This window comes from Notolabrus celidotus, chromosome 18, assembly GCF_009762535.1.
Source record: "Notolabrus celidotus isolate fNotCel1 chromosome 18, fNotCel1.pri, whole genome shotgun sequence".
Taxonomy (NCBI): domain Eukaryota; kingdom Metazoa; phylum Chordata; class Actinopteri; order Labriformes; family Labridae; genus Notolabrus; species Notolabrus celidotus.
The window spans coordinates 19,563,190-19,586,305 of NC_048289.1; the positions used below are offsets into that span (position 1 = coordinate 19,563,190).

Consider the following 23,116-nt stretch of genomic DNA (forward strand, 5'->3'; position numbering starts at 1 on the left):
AGCAACTGGGGGATGCCAAAGAAGAGAACAAGGAGGCCGGATGATCCACGCCAACATGTTTACCTTCAACAGCCATTATTTTTATTTCTGTAATAAATATATTTTCTAATAAAAGTAAATGTAAAACAACTCTTTGATATTGTAATTATTTGTTTATAATGTTGTATGTTACTTGATATGGATTTAAATTATTTTGTGATTTGAAGAGAGGAGGCCAGTGTAAATTTAAAGATTTATTTAACAAATGTATACACAGCACACTCAAGTATTTTTTTACATGAAGATAAAATATATACAAAGGAACTAAAGGGTCACCATACAAGTATTGTATGTAATCATGTCATAGTTTAATTCACTTCCAACTGAAACCTTTATACTGTCCATGTGGAAGGTTCACGGATTTTCCAGATACAGCAACAAGGTATTACTCCTCTATGACCTGCACCAAGTGCTCCATGCTGCCAGACAACAACCTGTCTGTGCAGCATGGCGGAACTTTCTGTTGCTCTCCCCAGGATCTGGAGCTCGTCCCCGGTCGTTGCTCTCCCTCTCGCTCGTATCAGGATCGTAATCAGCAGTCATCATGAGAGCTCTAACAAGCACAAAAAACAGTCAATATGTTGTAGTTCCAACACGAAAATGAAGACTGTCAACAATGGTGAACGCTAATAAATATATAGGCACTGTAGCCGTCTAGTAACTAAACATCATGACATGCTAAATCAAAATAAACATGGCTAGCCAGGAGTTATTAGCCCGGCAGCAACAACTTGCTCTAGCTGTATTTCAGATGATAAAAAACAAACACACATAAAGCTAACATGCAGGCTATGCTGTGCATTCTAACTAATTACATACTTTTTTAATGTGGTAATATAAGCGGTTTACTTACATGGGAGATAGACGTGTTTTTCCTCCGATGAAAATAAAGTCAATCGCTCGCCGCTCCACAGCTAGCTATCGTGACGTCATCCTCCAGCTGGAGTCTGCCACAGCGCGTTCATGTGTTTGGAGGCGTGTCCCTCCCCTCTCCCTACAGGCTGCTCTGAAGGAGGGGGAGGGCTCTGTTCGGCTGTGTGCTTTCAAAATCAAGCTAACTGCTGCGGCTTTCTCAGGATCTCCTACTCCACCTTTAACAACATGTCAATATTCAAACAGAATTTATATAGAGCCTTTCTTACAAACATGCAACACAAAGGGCTTCACATAGCAAAATAAAGACAACCCAGATAGAAAAAAAGGGCAAAATTGATAACCAGAAATACTATTTTGCACGTCTAAGAATCTGGTTTTATTGTTGGAAACATAAAAATCATAAAGTAAAAGATCTTGTTAAAATTGCATAAACACTTAGGAAAACCATGATGTAGAATCCAGTGATAAAACAGACTCAGACTTCAACAGTACTTCAAGTATGAAGTCAGATTGATAAAAGATATACCTTAACTTCAGTTTCCTACTAGAATTACAGAAAGAGCTTTTCACTCTTATTTCCAGAGGAGGTGTGATCAGAGTCGGCCTGACTAAATACAGAACCACCTTTTTAAATGCCCTATTTCAATTAATCAATCAAGCTTTATTACCTATCAAATAGAATTCAAAGTGCTTTACAGAAATTGCAAACAAAAATAATCTATTATATCATGACTAAACATAGAGCAGAAATGGATACAGCGGCTGCTGTGGCTCAGTCAATAGAGTCAGCCTATCCTTGGTTAAGACACTGAACCCCAAATTGCTCCCTCTCTTGTTCAGCGGTGTGTGAATGTGTATGAATGAGATTAGCTAATACTGATGGTCCCTTACTATAGCAGCCTCTACCATCAGTGTGTATGTTCTGTGAATGGGTGAATGTGACGAGTAGTGTAAAAGTGCTTTGAATGGTCAGAAAGACTAGAAAAGTCCATTTGTCATTTACTATAAAGAAGTAGCGACTAATGCAAACCAATTGCAATAAAATGTATAAAAATTAACAACAAAGGGAAAATGTTAGGAAATAAGTAAATAAATGATAAAACATAAGTAGTTAAGACAATAAAAAAGGTGAAGATAAAAGTTGAAGATACATAAAAGCACTAAAATAGCAATAAAGAATAGTAATTAGATAATAGGAATTTAAGATTTAAAGATAAATAAAACAGTAGAATATTAAAATACATTTAAAGTGACATTAAAATGATACATTTAAAAACGTGATAAAAAAGGCTACATAAAAGAGACTATATAGATGGGTCTTTAATTTACTTTTAAACGTCTCAAAGTCTTTATCTATGTTTTAACTAAATAACGACTTGATTTCATCATATCATGAAAACATGGCCTAGAAATTCTTCCTCAAACTATAGGAGACACTCTATGCAGGGTTTGGGGTTGAAATCTGGTTCACTTTTGTTTTATATAACCTGAAAATCAATAACATTTGAACTTATTGATCCTGCTGTTGAGTCTCATGGGAAGGGGCTGCAGGAGAGTCATCCTCCTCCTCCTCACAAAGCAGCTATGGAAAGTGAAACTAAAGCTTCTGGCAAGCCCTGTTAGTTGAAACAAAGTAATCCAATATAGATATCTGGGATGAAAATGGTAGGATTAAAATCTACCAAGTTAATGGTGTGACATAAGGCTATATTATGTGTTCAAGGTCCAGTTATTAAAATGACTTTTTGAGTCGGTAGATGAAACGACAATAAAAAAATAGAAAACTATCTCTAGTAGAATTGATAGACTGGGATCATCATGATATAAATGAAAAGGAATGATCCTCATCTTGACTCTGCATCTTAATTTATATTAAATTGAGTTTTATGGTAAAGTCTGAAAGATTAGACACTAACTTTAACAAACACCAAACCAAACAGCAGCAGAGGTTGAGAAATGGACAGAACACAGTGTAGCTGTAATAGTGTGTAACTGTTTTCAATCTTGTATCATTGATTTTGTCTGAGCAGAAGCTGTGCCGAAGTGCTTTCAGAGTGTTTTTAATGGTTACTTCAGCAAGTCAGAGGGCCGCAGCCACAGGCCTCTGCTGCTATAAGAACGCTATCCATTCCTGCATCCTCCCCTCGGGCGCTGTATTGCTTATTGAGAAGACAGACAGGCAGATAAATATGCCACGGAAGTCTTTGGGACTGTCCATATTTCTCACTCACACACATCCTAAATCTGAAACCAGGCAGGGGGTATCATCTATCAGGCAGGTCCATCTTTCTTTTGGCTCTGAGGGATGGAGAGGGAAATTAAAAAAAGTTGCATATCAGCTCTCCTGGAGCAGACATCAGGCGTCCCTGTGCTGTCTGCAGCAGTCAGCAAGAGTCATCAGTCAGCAGTGGCATCATGTTTTCCGATTCAGCTCAGGGACAGCTCCAGTTCTGTGTGGTGGTGGTGTGGTGACTCTAGCAGTCCACATAAAGCTGGAGAGAAGTGGGACAAAGAGGCTGGAATGTCATTAGGCAGCATTATCAGAGGGAAATTAGAGAGAAGGGGAAGAGGGAGGGGGGGTGAGTTTGCATAATCTCTTGTCTCTAGGAATGCAACATTGTGAATGATTTAGGGTTTTTGTTGATCTTATCTGATTATTGTCTCAGGTTCGCAAAATAATCCGAGTGTGCAAAGGCATCCTGGAGTACCTGACAGTGGCAGAGGTGGTGGAGTCTATGGAGGACCTGATCACGTACACAAAGAACCTTGGACCAGGTCAGTCTAATCGCAGAAATAAAACATTATGTCACTGCCTAGACGATACAATATCTCAGAGGTTATAACTACTAGGGTTGCAAAGGGGTGGAAAAATTCTGGTAAATTTCCATGGGAAGTCAAGCTGGGGAATTTAGGAAATATTCCAAATAGGAAACTTTCCATGGGAATTATGGGAATTAACTGTGAATTGACGGTAATATAATGGTATGGTATCATATCCGAGCATAAATAATTGTTTTGTTATAAGCAGACATCCATCATATTTTATTGAACAATCAATTATTTCATTGAAGTCCAAAATATGAATGTTGAGTTAAATATTACTCATGCCTCCTACCCAACCCAATCAAAAATTAACAAAAATGCAATCCCAACAAAGTCCCATTCGACATGCAAATAAAAAGTGCATGTAGGGGGCGTGGTCTCAATAGCCCTGCAGTAAGCAGTGTGCTATGTGCATGTGATTGAGGAATAGTATAGATATTCAACTGTACTTGCATGAAATCTGGTTGTTTTAGTCAGGGTTATGCTAAAATATATTTTCCTCAACTTTGTTTAAGTTCCCTATTGTGAGCCAACCTTGAATTTTGTAAATTCCTGATTTATTCCTGTTAATTCCCATGGAAAGTTTCCAACTTTGAAAATTCCCAGAAGTTTGCAAGTTTGGGAACTAACTTGGAATTGAGGGTAATTTAATAGAAAGGTATCATATCCAAGCATACATATTTGTTTTGTTATAAGCAGACATCCATCCAAAAATAATACAATTAAAACAGATTTTATGTAAGTAGAAATTTATCAAGTGTTAGATAATTTTTTGAACAATCATTTCTTTCATTGAAGACCAAAACATGAATGTTGAGTTTGATATTACTCATCCCCCTGACCCAACCCATTCAAAAATTAACAAAAATGCAATCCCAACTAAGTCCCATTCAAAATGTTAAATGAAAAGAGCCGCTCTCCCTCCAAAAAAGTCCCATTCAACATGCAAATAAAAAAGCATCTTCTTACATGAAATCTGGTTGTTTTAGTCAGGATTATGCTAAAATATATTTTCACCAACTATATTTAAGTTCCCTATTAAGAGCCAACCTTCAATTTAGTAAACTCCTGTTTTATACCTGTTTATTCCCATGGAAAGTTTCCAACTTTGAAAATTCCTGGAATTTTGCAACCCTAGTAACTACTCATGTTTAAGTTATGTAACAGTGTTAAAACTCCATTACTCCTGTGTTCAGGGATGACAAAGATGGCAAAGATGATCGATGAGCGACAGCAGGAGCTGACCCACCAGGAGCACCGTGTGATGTTGGTCAACTCCATGAACACAGTCAAAGAGCTGCTGCCCATCCTCATCTCAGGTATCATCCTCAGCATGTTTATTTTCTCACAGTGAGATTTAGAGTTCTATATTTCTGAGTTTACATGTTCACAATTGCACTGTCATGCTTCTCCAGGTATCAAAATCTTTGTGACAACCAAGACGTCTGGCAGTCAGGGCGTTGAGGAGGCTTTGAAGAACCGTAACTTCACTTTTGAGAAGATGAGTGCCGAGATAAACGAGATCATCAGAGTGCTGCAGCTCACCTCCTGGGATGAGGACGCCTGGGCTAACAAGGTGCGCACAATAAATGACTTTCTTTTACATAATCGAAATCACATGCAGACAACTGATAACTAGGAACTCATACATATTTAAGTGAAGGAGAAGAGACAGCTGAAACTGTGATGTATGAGGGAGAAAACTTAATTATAGTGGCTATCTACCTCCCTCTCAGTTAATCCCACATTGCCCTTATCAGGATGTGACAGACGGGACATATTATAAAGTTGTGTAAATGTCAACCTTTTACTTTCTTTGTATCAGGATGACCTTATTTTGTGATTGCCAGGTGTTAAAAATGCTTTTACTATTTTTAAAGAATTTGTTTTCTCAGAAATTAAAGCTCCTGTAAGAGATTTTTAGCTGGTTATGAAACAGACTGAATTGCATTCGATTATCTCTTTATATGACATACAAAAGCAAATGAGACCATCATCGCAAAGATTGCCTATTTATATCCATATTTTATTATTATTTGTAATGCCTGAAACCACTGCTGCAGGGTAGGTGTCAGAGGAAGTAAGTAGTAGCATGCCTCAAGGCCAAATTCCACCAGATTCGTGTCCAGTCCGTCTCCGATCCATCATGGCACCGGATCTGATAGATTTCTATTCTAGTCCATGTGTTAACCCCCACTGGATCCGCTCCGTTGCGTTGCGGCTGCGTCTCTGATCCGGCAGGTCGGAACGCATCGGATCAGATACGCAAGACTTCTATTTTTGCCGGATGCCGGAGCACGACGCATCAATTCAGCACAGAGCAGATGGAGCGGGACAGGAAGTCAAGCACCAAAACAAAATAAAAACCTGGTTCATTTCAGAATAAAACACTTAGAGTGGAGGCAGGCCTGGAGTCAACAAGTCAGAGGTTTTCAGAGGCTGATAAAGACAACATGGATGAGGAGAGGAGGAGGAGAATCTGGGATTCAGTGATTACCACGGGAAAACCTTGGTCACATGACTCCAGCTGTCTGGCGTTCCTGCTCCGTGCCGCTTTCCGAAAACGCAACCGGTGGGTGTTGACGGACGAGAGCGCACAGAGACGGACCGGACACGGATCTGGTGGAAGTCTTGTGTCAGTAACAGCCTTTCTGTTACATTTTTCAGAAATTGATCATTTTGACCGTAAGATTCTTCCTCAGAACCTAGTCAGGAAAGAGAAAAGAGGTACCACTTTGTCCACAGGGGGCGCCAATGTCAACAAAAGCTAAAAGGTCCTCTCGCTAGCTAAAAAAGAAGGAATACTTTCTCTGAGCAGCAAGTTTCTCTTGTGGGTTCTTTCGTTATTCTGCACTGCATGTTCTTCCTCTTCTATCCTGCCCTAAAACTTTTGAGATATCCCGGTCCTATGACACTTCTGTTTTTGTTTACACTTTTTTTTAGTTGGTATGTCCTGTTTACTGTTTATATTTATGTCATTCTTCCTTTCTTTTCACTGTTTCTTTCCCCCCTTCACCCCCTGTAGAAGGTAAGCTGTATCTCTCTCGCACCTTGGTTGTGCGGCAGCATGTCTGACAGATGTGTGTGCTGTCTGCCTGTCTGTGGTGCCATTGTGTGCTTTTCTAGTGATGCTGCTGTGAGGTTGAACTATTGACTGTAACTACAACTATAGATCAAATTAGCAGTGTAGAATATATTACTATACTGCTAATGGACTGGTGTTGATTATACAATTCAAGCAGGTAGAAATGCTGAAATGTTGATCCATGCAGTGTTTTGTTTTTCTTCTTTGGATTTGTTTTTGCTTCATAACATGACATTGAATCAACATCTAAGTGTCGTCCTCCAATGTCATTTCAACCTGACCACGTGCATGTCCTCAACCCGTCTGAATATTGATTGACCTGACTCACACAGTATTGATTTGAATGTGATCTCAGAACCCACTGGCTATTGTCTGATGGGGATATACAGTTGTGCTCATGAGTTTACTTACCCTGGCAGAATTAATGATTTCATGGGTAGTTTCTGTTGTCATTATGATACAAAAAGAGTAAACACAGTTGTTTGACTATAAATGGCTTCACCCAACCACTAACCATGAGTGAAAAAAAGTTTTCCTCTTATCATTCATATTCTCTGAAAAATGGCCAAAAAAATCACAAATTCTGCCAGGGTGTGTAAACTTATGAGCACAACTGTATATGCCTCTTAGAATGATGGAAGCTCTTCGGCATTCCAGTGTAGCCAATAGCGATCTTTTTCTACGCACTAAATTGTTTACAGTCCAAAATTAGAAATTTGAGAATCAATTAGAGGCTCAGGTAAAAAGCAGAACCTGCACCTGCAGATATGTCTGCATTTCGCTATCATTTCTTGGTGTTATATTCTAAAGTAGGGGTTCCCAAAGTGGGGGTTGGGATCCCCTGGGGGGTTGTGAGACACAAATGGGGAGTTGTGAGATGTCTTCAAAAATGTTTTTTTTTTCTTAATTATCTAAAAATAGTACATTTTACCCATTAAAGTAAAAAAAAAGAATCTACAAAAATAGTAGCTAAAGTTGAAATAAAACCTTGAAATTAGAAAATGTAGTTATTTTTCTGCCTTTCTTTTTGCCAGATGACTTCTTAGTTTAGAATTAGTGAACAGTTAATTATCAAAAGCATCAGTAGCAGCAGGTTAATTCATAACGGCACAGGAGACACAGACACATGCTCATAGGTAGGCTAATTTTCTACAGACCAGCTAAATGAGGCCACATTAAATCACTTCGAGGGACAGTGGGGGTCACAAGTCTTTGGCATCTATATTTTTTGGGTCACAGGTTGAAACGTTTGGGAACCCCTGTTCTAAAGGAGTGCTGGTTAATCTGCTTCTGGTCAGTCTCAGTTTCACTGTAAATAGTAAGTTTCACAGAGGCTTCCCTCTGGCCTACCTCAGCAGTACAGACCTGAAAAAGAAACCGTTTTTCTTCAGATTAACTTGCAGTTATCAGTTTTTTTTAGTTTGCTTAAACAACATCATAATGTGGATTTGAAAAAAAGCAACAAGTCAAGCTTTGTCAAGTCTGTCCTCAGGACAAGTAGGGAGCAACTTTTGGGATGGTTCTGTTTTTTTGTATGGCGGTCAGATTTAACATTTTTGATGCATTCCAAGAAGTCTGGAAATCCAACCCCTGATTGGCTCTTCTTGTGATACAGCGTAAAGCAAATAATTAAATACAAGTTACATTTTTGGATCTAGAACGGACTATTAGCTGCACATGAATGCACATTAGGGATGTACATTTTAAGTATTTTCCTTGATCGATTTTTGGAAATGTTAATGATCAATTATCGATTAATCAATAAAAAAAACATTATTATTCTTATATCAAAAGCAAAGCCAAATACGTTTATTCCCCCTAAATTATATTTTCTACAGCAACAAAATGCATATAACTGACGGAATTGAATACAGGTACATGTTTAACACTGATTATCAACGATTAGGCTTGTAAAAATATTCTCCGGGGACATAGTCTTATAAAGTGAAGGCTCATAATACTAACAGAAAAGTACTTCAGACTCACAGTGTCCAGTTTTCTGTCTACTCGTTCTTATTGAGAAAAAATAAACGTGTATTCGGTCAGGTGTCAGCCGGGAGCGCAACCGGGTCATAATCACTCTAGCATCAGAAAAGCCCAGACGGCTCTGATGTTGCTGGTCTGCAAACATAGCGTATTGTTGGCTTTGTATCCAAAGGTAGGGAAATGTCCTGTTTAAAGCTGTCAGCCTTCGTGTCTGTGTCGTTGTTGGCAGCAGTTGTGTATTAATCCTCTTTAAAACAGTGCATGTGGAGACCTGACGTCTCCGCTGTGCACAACACCTTTAACAGCTGATTCACATCAAAACATGCTTTAAACTTAAAACACCTCCCTGATAGATGAATGTAATATGAGACCACTTGATGTTTGTTCCACGTGACGGAAAATTTAAAACAAAAATGCGCGTTTTGAATAATTTCTTAACAATCAATTAATCGATAATCGATTAATTGTGTACATCCCTAATGCACATATCAGTTTTTAGAATATAATCTTTGTCAGATATCCGCCAGTGGTAGCCATGATGTTATGAAGGCAGATTGCGTTCCTCCTGCTTTTGCTCTCCATACAGACTGTTTCCCTTCATTCACTGAAGCCCACTGATATCTAATTGGCCAGTACACCTCGGACTACAAACAGACTACAAACAGAAACCAGAGCACTTCCTTTGCTGAAAATCCAGACACCTTAATACAAAAGAATACAGCCTTTTTTATTTTCAGCCCAATAAGAAACCAAGTGCCCTCTAACACTCTGAACCACACCTTTTCCTTTTAGAGTAATCCCACTTTAAGTTTGATAATAGCTTCTAATATTTATGTTTGCACAGTATGAATGCAAAGACCCTATACAGTATATGTCTCACTTTTTTCCTCTAGCCGTTCACTCACATAAACAAATGATTTCTGACAGAGCAGCAGCTGCTCAAGTTTGAACAGTAATCTTTCACACCCACGCTGCTCTGCAAACACTTCACACCTTTTCACTTCCCTTTTTCCCCTCCCTTGTTCAGCCCTGCTTCCCCACTCCCACTTACTCATACAAACACGCTTTTTGTTCTCGTTAATTTTGACTAGAGGATTTGTATGACGGCTCAGACAGTTCGTTGTGATGTATATATTCAAAACAAGCAGTTGTTGTTTGTTGTTATTCAGTCGTTCATATCACGCTTTAACTTTGAAAGAACGACTGAAGCCGCAGATGCTTGTTTTCTAGATTTCTGTCATTATACTCATTCATCCTGTCAGGTCTCCTGCTTTGCTCCGTGTCACACAGGACTCTGCTTTGTACAGACAGAGGCAATGAGTGGACTCATTGTCAAGTCAGCTGCTATTGGACAGATTGTTGTATTTCCAAACACCCTGATCGAGATACAACGGAGAGTCGTGTGGCTTTTATAACATGACACGCGCATTTAAAAATATTTAAGAAGCATGCTGTTTGATACGGAAGAGGATTCGGGCCACTGAAAAAAAAAAATTAAGGTCAAATATTTTTTTAAATTATAATTATTCTGAGAAAAAAGTCAGAATTCTGAGATTAAAGTTAGAATTCTGAGATTAAAGTCAGACTTCTGAGATTAAAGTCAGACTTCTTAGAAAAAAGTTAGAATTCTGAGATTAAAGTCAGACTTCTGAGATTAAAGTTAGAATTCTGAGAAAAAAGTCAGAATTCTGAGATTAAAGTCAGACTTCTGAGATTAAAGTTAGAATTCTGAGAAAAAAGTTAGAATTCTGAGATTAAAGTCAGACTTCTGAGATTAAAGTTAGAATTCTGAGAAAAAAGTCAGAATTCTGAGATTAAAGTCAGACTTCTTAGAAAAAGTCAGAATTCAGAGATTAAAGTCAAAATTCTGAGAAAAGTCACAATTCTGAGATTAAAGTCAGAATTCTAAGATTAAAGTCAGAATGATTAAAGTCAAAATTCAGAGATTAAAGTCAAAATTCAGAGATTAATGTCAGAATTCTGAGAAAAAACTTAGAATTTAGAATTCTGAGAAAAAGTCAGAATTCTGAGATTAAAGTCAGACTCCAGAGATTAAAGTCAGAATTCAGATTTCTTTCTCAGAATAATAATAATGGAGAAAAAAAAAAAAAAAAAACGTTAATTTTTATTTGATTTTTCAGTGGCCCTAATTCTCTTCCATAGTTTGATACGGCCTGTATGATGTTAGTGATTCTGCAACCAGACTTTGCTGTGTTGCTTTTCCTGAAACAGCCTGGGTTTAATCTGACAAAAGCCTGAGGCGTCTTTTTCCCAGGTTACCAAATGAACAAATGAGGAGTAAAACACCCCCATGTAGTTAGAATGCTTCTTATTTATGATACAGTATGATAAATGAGATTTTTGAGACTAATACCAAAATCGCGGCCAGTATGTTACATTTTTTGAAATTACGGAGAGCTAAAAAAATCCACGTCTGTCTTAGGACACTGAAGAGTCTCTGTGTATTGTGAACAGTGACATCAGAGCCTTTAATCTGGGTTTTTGTTCATGTTAATAAAAAAAAGCTTGTACTTTGGTGCAAACAAGAAAATGTAGACTTTAATACCACTGCATCGTGATTGGTTAATATTGAGCAGCTGATTCGTATCAATTAGCAACAGATATTACCTCCTTTACATAGTAGGTACTTTTAAGGGATTTAAACTCAAGTATCTCTAAGATACATGTTATGAGGGAACATGTACATGCAGTGACTAAGAGCATTGATCGACTCTTCCTTAAGTTTTCTTTAGCAGAATCGATTTCCTTTAAGTTATTCATTATTCCCTCTTTCAAACCCAAAGGACACAGAGGCCATGAAGAGGGCTCTGGGGCTCATCGACTCAAAGATGGCTCAGGCGAAGAACTGGCTGAGGGATCCAAACGCTCAACCAGGTAACAAAACATCCATGTTCTTAACCCTGTAACTATTCATTCTGCTGCTAATCAGGTTGTCAAGGTTGTATCCTGTCAAGTAAATAATGCGTCTTAATTCATGTGTGCTTCTAGGGGATGCAGGTGAGCAGGCTATCCGCCAGATCCTGGATGAAGCTGGGAAAGTTGGTGAGCTGTGTGCCGGGAAGGAGCGCAGGGATATTCTGGGAACGGCCAAGACTCTGGGGCAAATGACCGACCAGGTGTCTGAGATGAGGGCTAGGTATGCTTCACACTCTGATTCACATTGCTTTGCATGTGGCAGGATAAGTCCTCTCATATGTCCCAGTGCATGTGTCTTTTATTAGACACTCCCAGCCTGTAACTGTGTGTTTCAGGACTGGAGTCTCATTTTCCTTGGGTATTTTTTAAAGATTATGGCCTCAGTTATACAGGTGTTTGATTTTTCCTTCCTAATGTGTAGGGAGTGTAAGGCAGTAAGCATGTTAGCGGGGATCACAGTGTGTAAGCTAGGGAGTGATATTCCTCTGATATGGAATCTGGTTGTCATCAGAGACCCTTACTCATGTTAGATTAAAAACAGCTGTCCAGTATTAATCCATAATCTACTCTAACCCATGTTTGAGCTCCTCCTCTGAAAATTGAGATGCCTCTGAACCTCGTCTGGAAATAGAAACATTATGTTTTTCATGTTGTAAGAACCACTGCTCTGAAATAGGACTAGACTTAAGCGTATGAGTAAACAAAGAAGAAAGCATGTGTGGTCTTTCAAGGCATACTGAAGCAATGCTGCACTTTATGGCAACCATGTGTTTTCCTTGTCCCCACCCCAGAGGTCAGGGCGCATCTCCAGCAGCCATGCAGAAGGCCCAGCAGGTCTCCCAGGGGCTTGACGTCTTAACCGGCAAGGTGGAAAACGCTGCACGCAAGCTGGAGGCCATGACTAATTCCAAACAGGTCATCGCCAAGAGGATCGATGCTGCACAGGTGGGTCATTAATTCTCTTTGCCTTAAAAAAATGTGCAGTCAAACTTGTGAATTCAAGCGCTTGATGGAGTTCTGTGTATTTCTCTGCCCCCTGCAGAACTGGCTGGCAGACCCCAATGGCAGCCCAGAAGGAGAGGAGAACATCAAGGCTCTGCTGACCGAGGCCAAAAAGATTGCAGACATGTGTGAGGACCCCAAAGAAAGGGAGGACATCTTGCGCTCTATTGGAGAGATTGCCGCCATGACTGCCAAGCTGTCTGATCTCAGACGACAGTAAGTGACTGAAAGCTGGAAAGATTGCATCACACGTCATACGACGAATTTGATCGCCTCCTCCTTTTTTCCAATTTGTTTTCCTCTACAGTTCCCTACAGTTTTTCAGATGCTTTAGTTCAACACTTATATATAAAATGACATCTTTTTATCACGTTTAGCTCAAGATTTGATGGGAAATGTAAGAAATGTAACGGTAAATGTAAGAAATCCAAGTCAAAGAACGGTGATTAACATCAAAGTCTGGCATGAAAGTAGTTCTCTGCTCGTGGATCAGTGAGGTATTTCATCTCCTCAGTTTTCCTTTGAACCGTTATCTTGTAAAATCTTGTCATAACATGCACTCATGGCTGTTCTTCCTGTTTGAGTACAGATTCCATGCAAAAATCAACTGGAACCTTTCTCTTTCACTTTGAACAAGTTGTCTGAACTGTGGGGTTTTTGTTCTGCAGCGGACACTGTAAAAAAACACACACAGGTTACCACTTTTTCAAGAACATACTCTCAGCATCTATTCTAGATCTCCACGAAACTGGCAGTATATCAAGCTATTTATCAAAAGGTCAACTATGTGCTCTCTTAGCTATTTGCAAACCTAATTTCAGCCTTATCTCTTTGATGAAATACCACCTCATTCCCTTTCCCTATTTTTAATCCTTATAGGGGTAAAGGTGACACTCCCGAGGCCAGAGCTTTGGCTAAACAGATCGCCACCGCTCTGCAGAACCTGCAGTCCAAGACCAACAAAGCTGTGGCCAACAGCAGGCCTGCGAAGGCAGCTGTTCATTTGGAAGGGAAAATTGAGCAGGCACAGCGCTGGATTGACAATCCAACCATGGATGACAGTGGTGTGGGTGAGTCTGTCCCCCTTCCTCCTCCTCCTCCTACTCCTCCTCAACTTCCTTGTCTCTCTATCTCTCCCTCACACTTCTTCACATTCCTTCCACTGCTCCTGTGGTTAGAATTGCAGACCGGACACTTTGTGTTCATGTCGCCTTCCACTGTACTCAACATTCCACAACGATCCCCCAACACTGCTGTGTTTTTTTTTTTTTCTGGTTTTGGCATGGCTCCTTAAAAACCTGGACATCGTCTTGCGTGCTTACAACAGAGCTGCAGGCTGGCTGCTGTAATGCTTACCTCAGAGAAATAACACGAGCCAATAGAAAAGAGGCCAGATTAAAACAGCAGAACTCCAGAACACTCAATGTGCAGGTATTCGCAGGAGATGGTCATGTTTTAGCCCGGTCTAAATGTGCACAATGCTACGATTAAATAGTGCCTTAACATAAACACATGTAGGTCCCTTTCTTTTCTTTTCTTTTTAAATTTTCTCCTTATTTGTGCCATATAACATTGTCATTACAATAAGATAAGATAAGATAAAATACTCCTTTATTCACCCTGCAACAGGGAAATTCACAGAGTTACAGTAGCAAACAAGAAGGTGTACAGTACAAGAATTCCAACAAGAATGTACATAGAAAAAAAGAAAATAAAATGTCCATCAGAGACAACAGTTTGGCCATAATTCTACTGGCAGCCACCACCTCCACAGGGTCCAGGACTGAGCTGGCCTTCTTCACCAATATTCAAGACATAAGTACATAACGAGCATACAACATTCTTCTGTGCTCTTTGAATACAGTTTAAAACTTATATCTACATCTTAGCCTCTATGGAAGTGATTTTCTCTTTTTGTGGCAAAACAAAAACCATAAACATCCAGAGAGAAAGTACCAAAAAGAAAGTAAATCAAGCAGTATCAGCACTTTGGCCTAATACACTTTAAATAATACCAATAAAGTATTACAACACAAAGAATTAAAGTGAGTTACAAGAATAAAAGTAAAATAAATTAAAAATAGAAATGTAGGTCCTTTTCATTGAGAGAACCGTCATAAAAGAAAGATTGTCCTTTATTTTAATGTTATAGATGTTACAGATTGAGATTTATCAGACTGTATTTATGAGATCAGGGCCTTCAGATGCTTCCCAAGGTATTTATTTTCCCCACAAATTTTCCCATAACTCACACAATTATGAGATGCATGAATAGTATTAGTTATTTGCTGTATTCTATATCTTTTTTTTTTGTTACAACTTTTTTATTTTCAGAAAAAAGCAGTACATTACAAAGGTACAGTCAAAAAATATAACATTATCTCCTTTCACCAATCCCCAAACCCAACTCAGTCCTCTTTTTTCATAATTTAGAAATTAAGAGAACTGTATACTTACATAAATATACATGGACACCTTCACATGAGTATTCATATGAAATACAAACACCACAGTGTACCTAATGTTGAAAAGAAAAACTATATTTGTACATACATTCACAGACCCATACACATACCTACACTCACCCATCAGCTTGCATACATACATAAACCCAGCCACGCCTACGCATAGGCATAGCCACAGATGTGTGCATGTACCCGTACAGCAAAAAAATAAAAATAGAATAATAAGTAAAAGTAAGAGTAAGAGTTAGACAGAGTACTGTTAAGTGTTGCAAACACTCTGGGGGCTCAACCAAAAGACAGCAAGATCCAGATACCAGCAGCAACCCTGCATCCACAACTAAATTTCTCATATGCTGTGTATATTATATCTGTAATAAAAGAAATATCAAAGGAAAAGTCAGAAAGATGATTAAAACTGACTCTAGAAATGTGGTGTCAAGGGTCTCGTGTATCAGTTACGCGGGCCTAGCAGAAAAAAAGTTTAAAACCGCTATAGTCCTCAATAAAATCCTCAATAGTCCAAATTAAAACAGGAAAAGATTAAAAAAGTGCATTCAGGTTTGAAGTTTGATCTAACAAACACTCATGTCCTCATTTCACAAAGCATAACAGACAGTGGATGACTTAATAACTGTCAGAATATTGTTTGTCTTCATGTGTTGACATTTTGTCCATGTGTGTGTTCAGGCCAGGCAGCCATCCGCGGGCTGGTGGCAGAGGGCCGCAGGCTGGCGAACGCTCTGCCCGGACCGTACAGGCAGGAGATGCTGGGGAAGTGCGAGCAGGTGGAGCAGCTCATGGCCCAGCTGGCCGACCTGGCTGCCCGCGGCGAAGGGGACTCCCCTCAGGCTCGTGCTGTGGCTCAGCAGCTCCAGGAGGCTTTGAAAGTAAGATTACTCACACTCTCATTGACATTCAGACCCACGGCTTCTTTGTGATAGATCCGAGTCAGAGAAACTACCCCCTCTGCTGGTTAGCAGTGCAAGGGGGGACATGCAGAATTCTAATGCACCGAAGCAGTGTGAGTGTAACGGGAAGTGGCTCAACCTGAAGGTCTTTTGTTCTCTACCCTGTTGCAATGGAATTCTGTTGCATTTCAGTTCTCGCCAAAGCCAAGAACATTCTGGATCCTAAATCACTACACATTCTCTACTGTTCACTTATTTTACCATATCTTAGTTACTGTACTGAGGTTTGGGGAATCACCTATAAAAGCTCACTACAACCTCTGTCAGTCCTACAGAAAAGAGCCATCAGAATAGTTCACAATGTCTATTTCCGTGAACACACAAATGAATTGTTCCTCAAATCAAAAATATTGAAATTATTTGACCTTGTGGATTTTAAAACTGGCTAGGAAAAATCTCCTTCCAGGAAATATTCAAAGATTATTCTTTGAAAGAGAGGGGGGATATAACTTAAGAGGGAAGATTAAAGATGGTGAGTGTTCGGACCACAAGGAAAAGCTTTTGTATTTCAATCTTTGGAGTAAAACTGTGGAACAGACTCAACATGGAGCTACTGCAATGTCAGAACAGAATCCCGTTCAGGAAGAGGTATAAAGCAGTAATTCTCAGGAGGTACAAGGAGGAAGACACGTGTTGAGAATCATGAGGGGTTTACTTTTGATTGTCAGTGTAAATATGACTTGTGGGAGTGCACTAGTATGAAGACCAATAATAGTGAATAAAGGGGTAGGATTAAATACGTTTTAACTTCTTCTTACTCCTTTTCGCACATGTAAAGTAAAATGTTTCATTGCTTACTGATGGAGCTGATTGATTTTGTTTCTTTTGTATAACTATTTCTTTTTTTCATGTATGTTTGTATAACTATTTCTTCTTTTCTACTTGTATGTTTTTTTTTCTATTTTACTTTTACATTTTCGAAATAAAGACATCAAATCAAATCAAAGACAAGAACATATAAAAAGTGCAATTCTGAAGTATGATGACATTTAATTCTAACTAAATCAGAGAAATAATGGAATTTTTATACTTCAAAAATTGACTTTATTAAGTTATTTGGGTTTTTAATGCTTTCAGATAAGCCAACAGATATATTTTGACAAACCAATCCAACACTTGTATGAGTTATTCCGTTGAGCAGTCATGACAGCTTGTAACATCTGAGTGTTCTCCTTCCAGGAACTTAAAGGGAAGATGCAGGAGGCGATGACTCAGGAGGTGTCAGACATCTTCAGTGACACAACAACTCCCATCAAGTTACTGGCAGTGGCTGCCACTGCCCCTCTGGACGCCCCCAACAGAGATGAGGTCAGCAGTACAGTCACTCACTTCCTCCCTGCAACAAACTCACCTTCAGTGTTTGTTCTATATTTATCCGCAGGGTGTTGCATTATTTCTAACAAGCCTTTTGGATAATTGTTTTTTTTGCGGTTTGATCATGCGCAGGTCTTCGACGAGCGGGCTGCCAACTTTGAGAATCACGCCAACAAGCTTGGCGCCACAGCAGAGAAGGCTGCTGCTGTCGGCACTGCCAACAAGAGCACGGTGGAAGGAATCCAGGCGGCCGTCAAGTCAACGAGAGACTTAACACCACAAGTATGTCACGGTTTAGTGTTTATATCTGTTTCTGTCTGTGTGTGCCCTCCACTCTGCATCACGAGTCACACAGCTTCAGTGTTTCTCGCTTCTTGAGCCAAGTCTTTAGCAGTTGTTATTGGACTGAAAATTCATGATGAGGATTGTTTGGGTTTTTTTTGTAGGTGGTATCTGCTGCTCGTATTCTGCTGAGAAATCCTGGCAACCAAGCTGCGTATGAACATTTTGAAACCATGAAGAATCAGTGGATTGACAACGTGGAGAAAATGACAGGTGGAGAAGCTTTAAATTCCCCTATCCCCTACCCATGAATAATACCACCCAATGTTACTTCCTACTTTAATATTTCAATGTGTTTTTAGGTTTGGTGGATGAAGCCATCGACACCAAATCTCTCCTGGATGCCTCAGAGGAGGCCATCAAGAAAGACTTGGACAAGTGCCGTGTGGCCATGGCCAACCATCAGCCTCAGATGCTGGTCGCCGGTGCCACCAGCATCGCTCGCAGAGCCAATCGTATCCTCCTGGTCGCAAAACGAGAGGTGGAGAACTCTGAAGATCCTAAATTCAGGGAGATGGTGAAGGCTGCATCTGATGAGCTGAGCCAGACAATTTCTCCCATGGTGATGGACGCTAAGGCTGTGGCTGGAAATATTCAGGATCCAAGTAAGTAAAATTTTGAGACGGATTCGATTCGTGCAAATGAGGATTTGTTATAAACATGTTTTTTTTCCCCGTATCACTAGGCCTGCAGAAAGGCTTTCTGGACTCTGGTTATAAGATACTTGGTGCTGTAGCAAAGGTCAGAGAGGCATTCCAGCCTCAGGAGCCAGACTTCCCACCTCCTCCGCCTGAACTGGATCAGCTTAACGTGAGTCCTCAGATAAGCACAATTTCTAACATGGAAAATCACCTGAAGTTGCTTCAGTTTAGCATCTAAAATATCCTGTTTATTGAAAACTACCTGTACCTGTACCTCATCCTTGCAGCTTAATGATGAAGCAGCACCACCCAAACCTCCTCTTCCTGAGGGTGAAGTTCCTCCACCAAGGCCTCCTCCCCCAGAGGAGAAGGATGAGGAGTTCCCTGAACAGAAGGCTGGTGATGTGGTCAATGAGCCCATGATGGTGGCTGCCAGGCAGCTTCACGATGAAGCCCGCAAATGGTCCAGCAAAGTAAGCCGACACTTAACACAGTGATACATATGTTCTCACCTTGTGAAAGGGTAGTGGAATGGGTATAAAGTAAACAGGGTAAAAAAATGTAAAAGTGCAACTAGCCTTCAAAAGACAATCCACACTACACTTTTGTGTAGAATTCAAATGCCTTATTCCATGACAGCAATGAGTAAGTTATCAGAAAGGATAGTTTGAAGCCTACGCTTAGAAGTTGAGAGGGTGTCTGCCTTCTGGACCTTGACTGGTATATGATTCCAAAGGAGAGGTGCCTATTAACGAACCCTACCTCCCATACTACTTTTAGAGACTTTTATGGTGCGTTTTCACAAAGCAGTCTGGTTTGGTTCAGTACAGGGAACCCTGATCTAGCTTCCACAGCTGACCGCACCCTTACTTGGTAGGCAGGGGGTGTAAGGATAGCAACAGACACATCAGCTACGTAATAGCGTGACATCATAGCAGCACAATACAGTGTAGCCTGCCAGTAAATTCAGTGAAGAAGAAGAAAGAGATAGAGTAAACAAAGGACTTCACCACATTGACATTTTCCAAAAATGAATAGAGCCTTGAAATTACTCTCTCAGAATCCCCTGGATATTTCAACATGGTGCGTTTTGTGTTTGCCCATTATTACAGCTGGGGCATGGGAAGTGACAGTTCTTTCAACCAATCAATGGATTGTAGTATGTGTAGCTCTACCCCTTAGGGTCGGATAGATACACTCAGTACCCCAACAGAAGGAAGCCCAAAAAGTAGTAAGGTACAGATCGGGTATCTGGTACCGTTTTCAACTTTTGACAGTGGAAATGTAAATAATTGAGTCCTGTACCAAACTGAACTGATCCAGACTGTTTGGTGGAAATGCAGCCTTAGGTACCACAAACAGGCCAGTACTCTGGGAGCACAGTGTTCTTGGTAGGGTTGTTTAGGGGTGAAACATTTTCAGTAAATTTCCAGAAAGTTTCTGGTAAATTTCCAAGGGAAGTTATGCTTGGGAATTTGGGGAATATTCCAAATTGGATGTTTTCCATGGGAATTATGGGAATTAATGGGAATTAATGGAAAGGTATTATATCCAAGTATAAATATTGGTTTTGTTATAAGCAGACATCCATCCAAAATAATACATTTAAAACAGATTTATTTGTAAGTAGAACTTTATCAAGTGTTAAATATTTTATTGAACAATCAATTCTTTCATTGAAGAAGAAAAACATGAATGTTGAGTTAAATATTACTCATCCCCCTGACCCAACCCATTCAAAAATTAACAAAAATGCAATCCCAACAAAGAGCCCTTCTCCCTCCAAAAAAAGTCCCATTCAACACTCAAATAAAAAGTGAATGTGGGGGGCGTGGTCTCAGTAGCCCTGCAGTAGGCAGTGTGCTATGTGCATGTGATTGAGGAATAGTATAGATATTCAACTGTACTTGCATGAAATCTGGTTGTTTTAGTCAGGATTATGCTAAAATATATTTTCCTCAACTATATTTATGTTCCCTATTAAGAGCCAACCTTCAATTTAGTCAATTCATGGTTTATTCCCATGGAAAGTTTCCAAGTTTGAAAATTCCTGGAATTTTGCAACCCTAGTTCTTGTGGATTAATAGGGCACTATGAGCTCTTCCAGGTATAATTGTGCCAGACCATTATGATCTCTGTTGGTTAAATTTACTTTTGTTTCCTTTCACAGGGAAATGACATCATCGGTGCTGCCAAACGTATGGCTTTGCTCATGGCTGAGATGTCACGTCTGGTGCGTGGAGGCAGTGGTAACAAAAGAGCCCTCATCCAGTGCGCCAAGGACATCGCTAAGGCCTCTGACGAGGTCACTCGGCTGGCCAAGGAGGTGGCGAAGCAGTGTACTGATAAGCGTATCAGGACCAACCTGCTCCAGGTCAGGCGAATCATCTCTATCAGAAGAGTTTGAATCTCTGAAAAAGTCTTTCTCCATTGTTTTGGTATCAATTTATTAATGGTAACACTTCTTTCAGGTGTGTGAGCGTATCCCCACCATCAGCACTCAGCTTAAAATCCTGTCCACAGTCAAGGCCACCATGTTGGGTCGCACCAACATCAGTGAAGAGGAGTCAGAGCAGGTAAGCCGAGCTCTTATCATGTGAGAATCCACATTTTCCCCCTTTTTAGAAAGCATTATTTCAGTCTTCCTCATCTCTGTATCTCTTTGGATTTCTTCTCCCAACAGGCTACTGAGATGCTGGTCCACAATGCTCAGAACCTGATGCAGTCCGTGAAGGAGACGGTCAGGGAGGCCGAGGCAGCTTCCATCAAGATCCGAACAGATGCAGGTTTCACCCTCCACTGGGTCAGGAAGACCCCTTGGTACCAGTAATCTAAGGGCTCCTGATGCTCTGCTTCCTGCTGGTTCTATCCAGCCGTCCAGGAGGACATTGAATGGACAGAAATATATTTTAGCAGAGCTATGATATCAGTGCCCCTAACTCTAATACTGTATGGGCGAAGCTTCTCTATTAGTCCCACGTCCTGTCTGTAACAGTTGCTGTTCTGGTAGAATGTAAAGGATGGGACTATCAGTGCGAGTTAAGGGTTAAATTCTGACTGGGAAGCTTTTTTTTTTTTTCTAAAGTGTGTAAAAAATTTGTTAAATCCCAGGAATATATATGTTTTGATTAGAGGTTGGATTACATAAAACATAATGTTTATTTTGGCCTCTTCTAGACTTTAACGTTAAGACTATTCTGTATCTGTAAACTGCTAACTTTACCATCACATTGTTCATTCACCTTCGCTTGGTTAAGCACATGAACTTGAGGAGTTGTTATAAGTACAACACAAGCCGACACGCAAACTATATTCAGTGGTTATCTGCCTGTTTACACTATTATATGATTGAAAGAGAAACACTGTTCATTATTTTACATAATGTTATGCAATTGTAGCAACCTTTGTTTTCTTAAAGAGTTCAGCCAAAGACATTGTGCCATGATCTCTGAAAGTATACTTTCTTTGGTCAGCAATACTTTTGAATGAGTTTAAGGGCTAGCTTTTCTTTAGACAAGCTAATAAGTAAAGTAAGTACAACTTTTAAAAACAGCAGCTTACTCTTCCTTAGTATGGTTTATGTGTCATGTTTTGCTTTGAGATTACAAGTGCTTGTGCTTAAGTATGAGGCCTTATCGCCAAAACGAATTTTTACAGCGAGCTAACAAAGCTAAGCCGTCTTTAGAGAGGCACTTCTTGACTGCTGTTTTTTTCTCATGAATGTTGTGCACAATCATGTCTTGTAATATATGAATAGCACACTTCTAGGTAGTCAAGGGAATGACCATTTTAGAGATAGAGCACAGTGTCATCTGCATCTGGTAAAATCTTCATTTTATGTCTTGATACACTAAACAGAACTGGCCACCTTTTGTGGGAACTGTATTTGATATTTTGAAAGGTCTGAAGACCGTTGGTTGTGAATGTGTCTTTTTTGAGTATCTAATACCAACTGATGTGCCTTTGTGAAAGAAACTTTATTTGCAATTGATACAGTTTTCATTTTGAGATGTTTTGTATCATTTGTACAAGGTATGGTGGTGTTGATTTGTTCAAAACACTTGTTGTACATGATTCTTCTAGAAAGATACATCCGCTTCATGACTTAAACTTTAAGTCAGAGTATGCTCTATGCAAAACCTGAATAAATTTCATTTAAAACAATATCAAAATTATGCAACTTAGTTGGGCTTAAACGGGCCTGAACTACATTTTTCTGAGGCATCGTTCACAATTTTGTAATAAAGCATTTTATAGCACTTGGTGGTGTATTTGATCCGTTATTTCTGTTCACCTCATGCATGCTTTTTAATGCTTGTATTGTAATAATGATGAAGTTCTTGTTCCTCTAGGTAAGGGTTCCCAAAGTGTGGGTTGGGACCATAGACTGTAAATAAAATGGACAGCGTCGCTCCGCCTTTTCCCCTTGAACGGTTTTGGAGCCAAAATATCCCGTTCCAGAGCGCTGCCATCTTGTAGATTTTTCTGCAGCCAGAGTCTGTGCAGTAGAGAATTTATGTGTTGCCCAGTAATTTCTGTGTTGCGACGGTAACAAGCTTCGCCCTACAGCGTAGCGTCACGAGATCCTATGGAGTTTCCCTCTACAGCAGCTGTCAATCAAAGCAAACCCGGAAGTAA

At 39.8% G+C, this 23,116-nt stretch overlaps 1 protein-coding gene across 1 annotated transcript in view; it reads left to right on the forward strand.

Annotated features, from left to right (window-relative positions):
- Positions 1 to 22,737, forward strand: part of LOC117830213 (vinculin) — a 49,890-nt gene extending 27,153 nt beyond the window's left edge. Inside the window, exons 4-21 of the mRNA XM_034708237.1 lie at positions 3,582 to 3,690; positions 4,935 to 5,057; positions 5,154 to 5,314; positions 11,614 to 11,704; positions 11,819 to 11,966; positions 12,538 to 12,691; positions 12,789 to 12,964; positions 13,628 to 13,818; positions 15,901 to 16,100; positions 17,361 to 17,489; positions 17,628 to 17,777; positions 17,942 to 18,050; positions 18,140 to 18,442; positions 18,523 to 18,647; positions 18,766 to 18,951; positions 20,649 to 20,852; positions 20,950 to 21,054; positions 21,162 to 22,737. Coding sequence (XP_034564128.1) covers positions 3,582 to 3,690; positions 4,935 to 5,057; positions 5,154 to 5,314; positions 11,614 to 11,704; positions 11,819 to 11,966; positions 12,538 to 12,691; positions 12,789 to 12,964; positions 13,628 to 13,818; positions 15,901 to 16,100; positions 17,361 to 17,489; positions 17,628 to 17,777; positions 17,942 to 18,050; positions 18,140 to 18,442; positions 18,523 to 18,647; positions 18,766 to 18,951; positions 20,649 to 20,852; positions 20,950 to 21,054; positions 21,162 to 21,308 — 2,811 coding nt within the window. The 3' untranslated portion in view covers positions 21,309 to 22,737. The remainder of the gene's footprint in view (positions 1 to 3,581; positions 3,691 to 4,934; positions 5,058 to 5,153; positions 5,315 to 11,613; positions 11,705 to 11,818; positions 11,967 to 12,537; positions 12,692 to 12,788; positions 12,965 to 13,627; positions 13,819 to 15,900; positions 16,101 to 17,360; positions 17,490 to 17,627; positions 17,778 to 17,941; positions 18,051 to 18,139; positions 18,443 to 18,522; positions 18,648 to 18,765; positions 18,952 to 20,648; positions 20,853 to 20,949; positions 21,055 to 21,161) is intronic.
- The last annotated feature ends 379 nt before the right edge of the window (positions 22,738 to 23,116 follow it).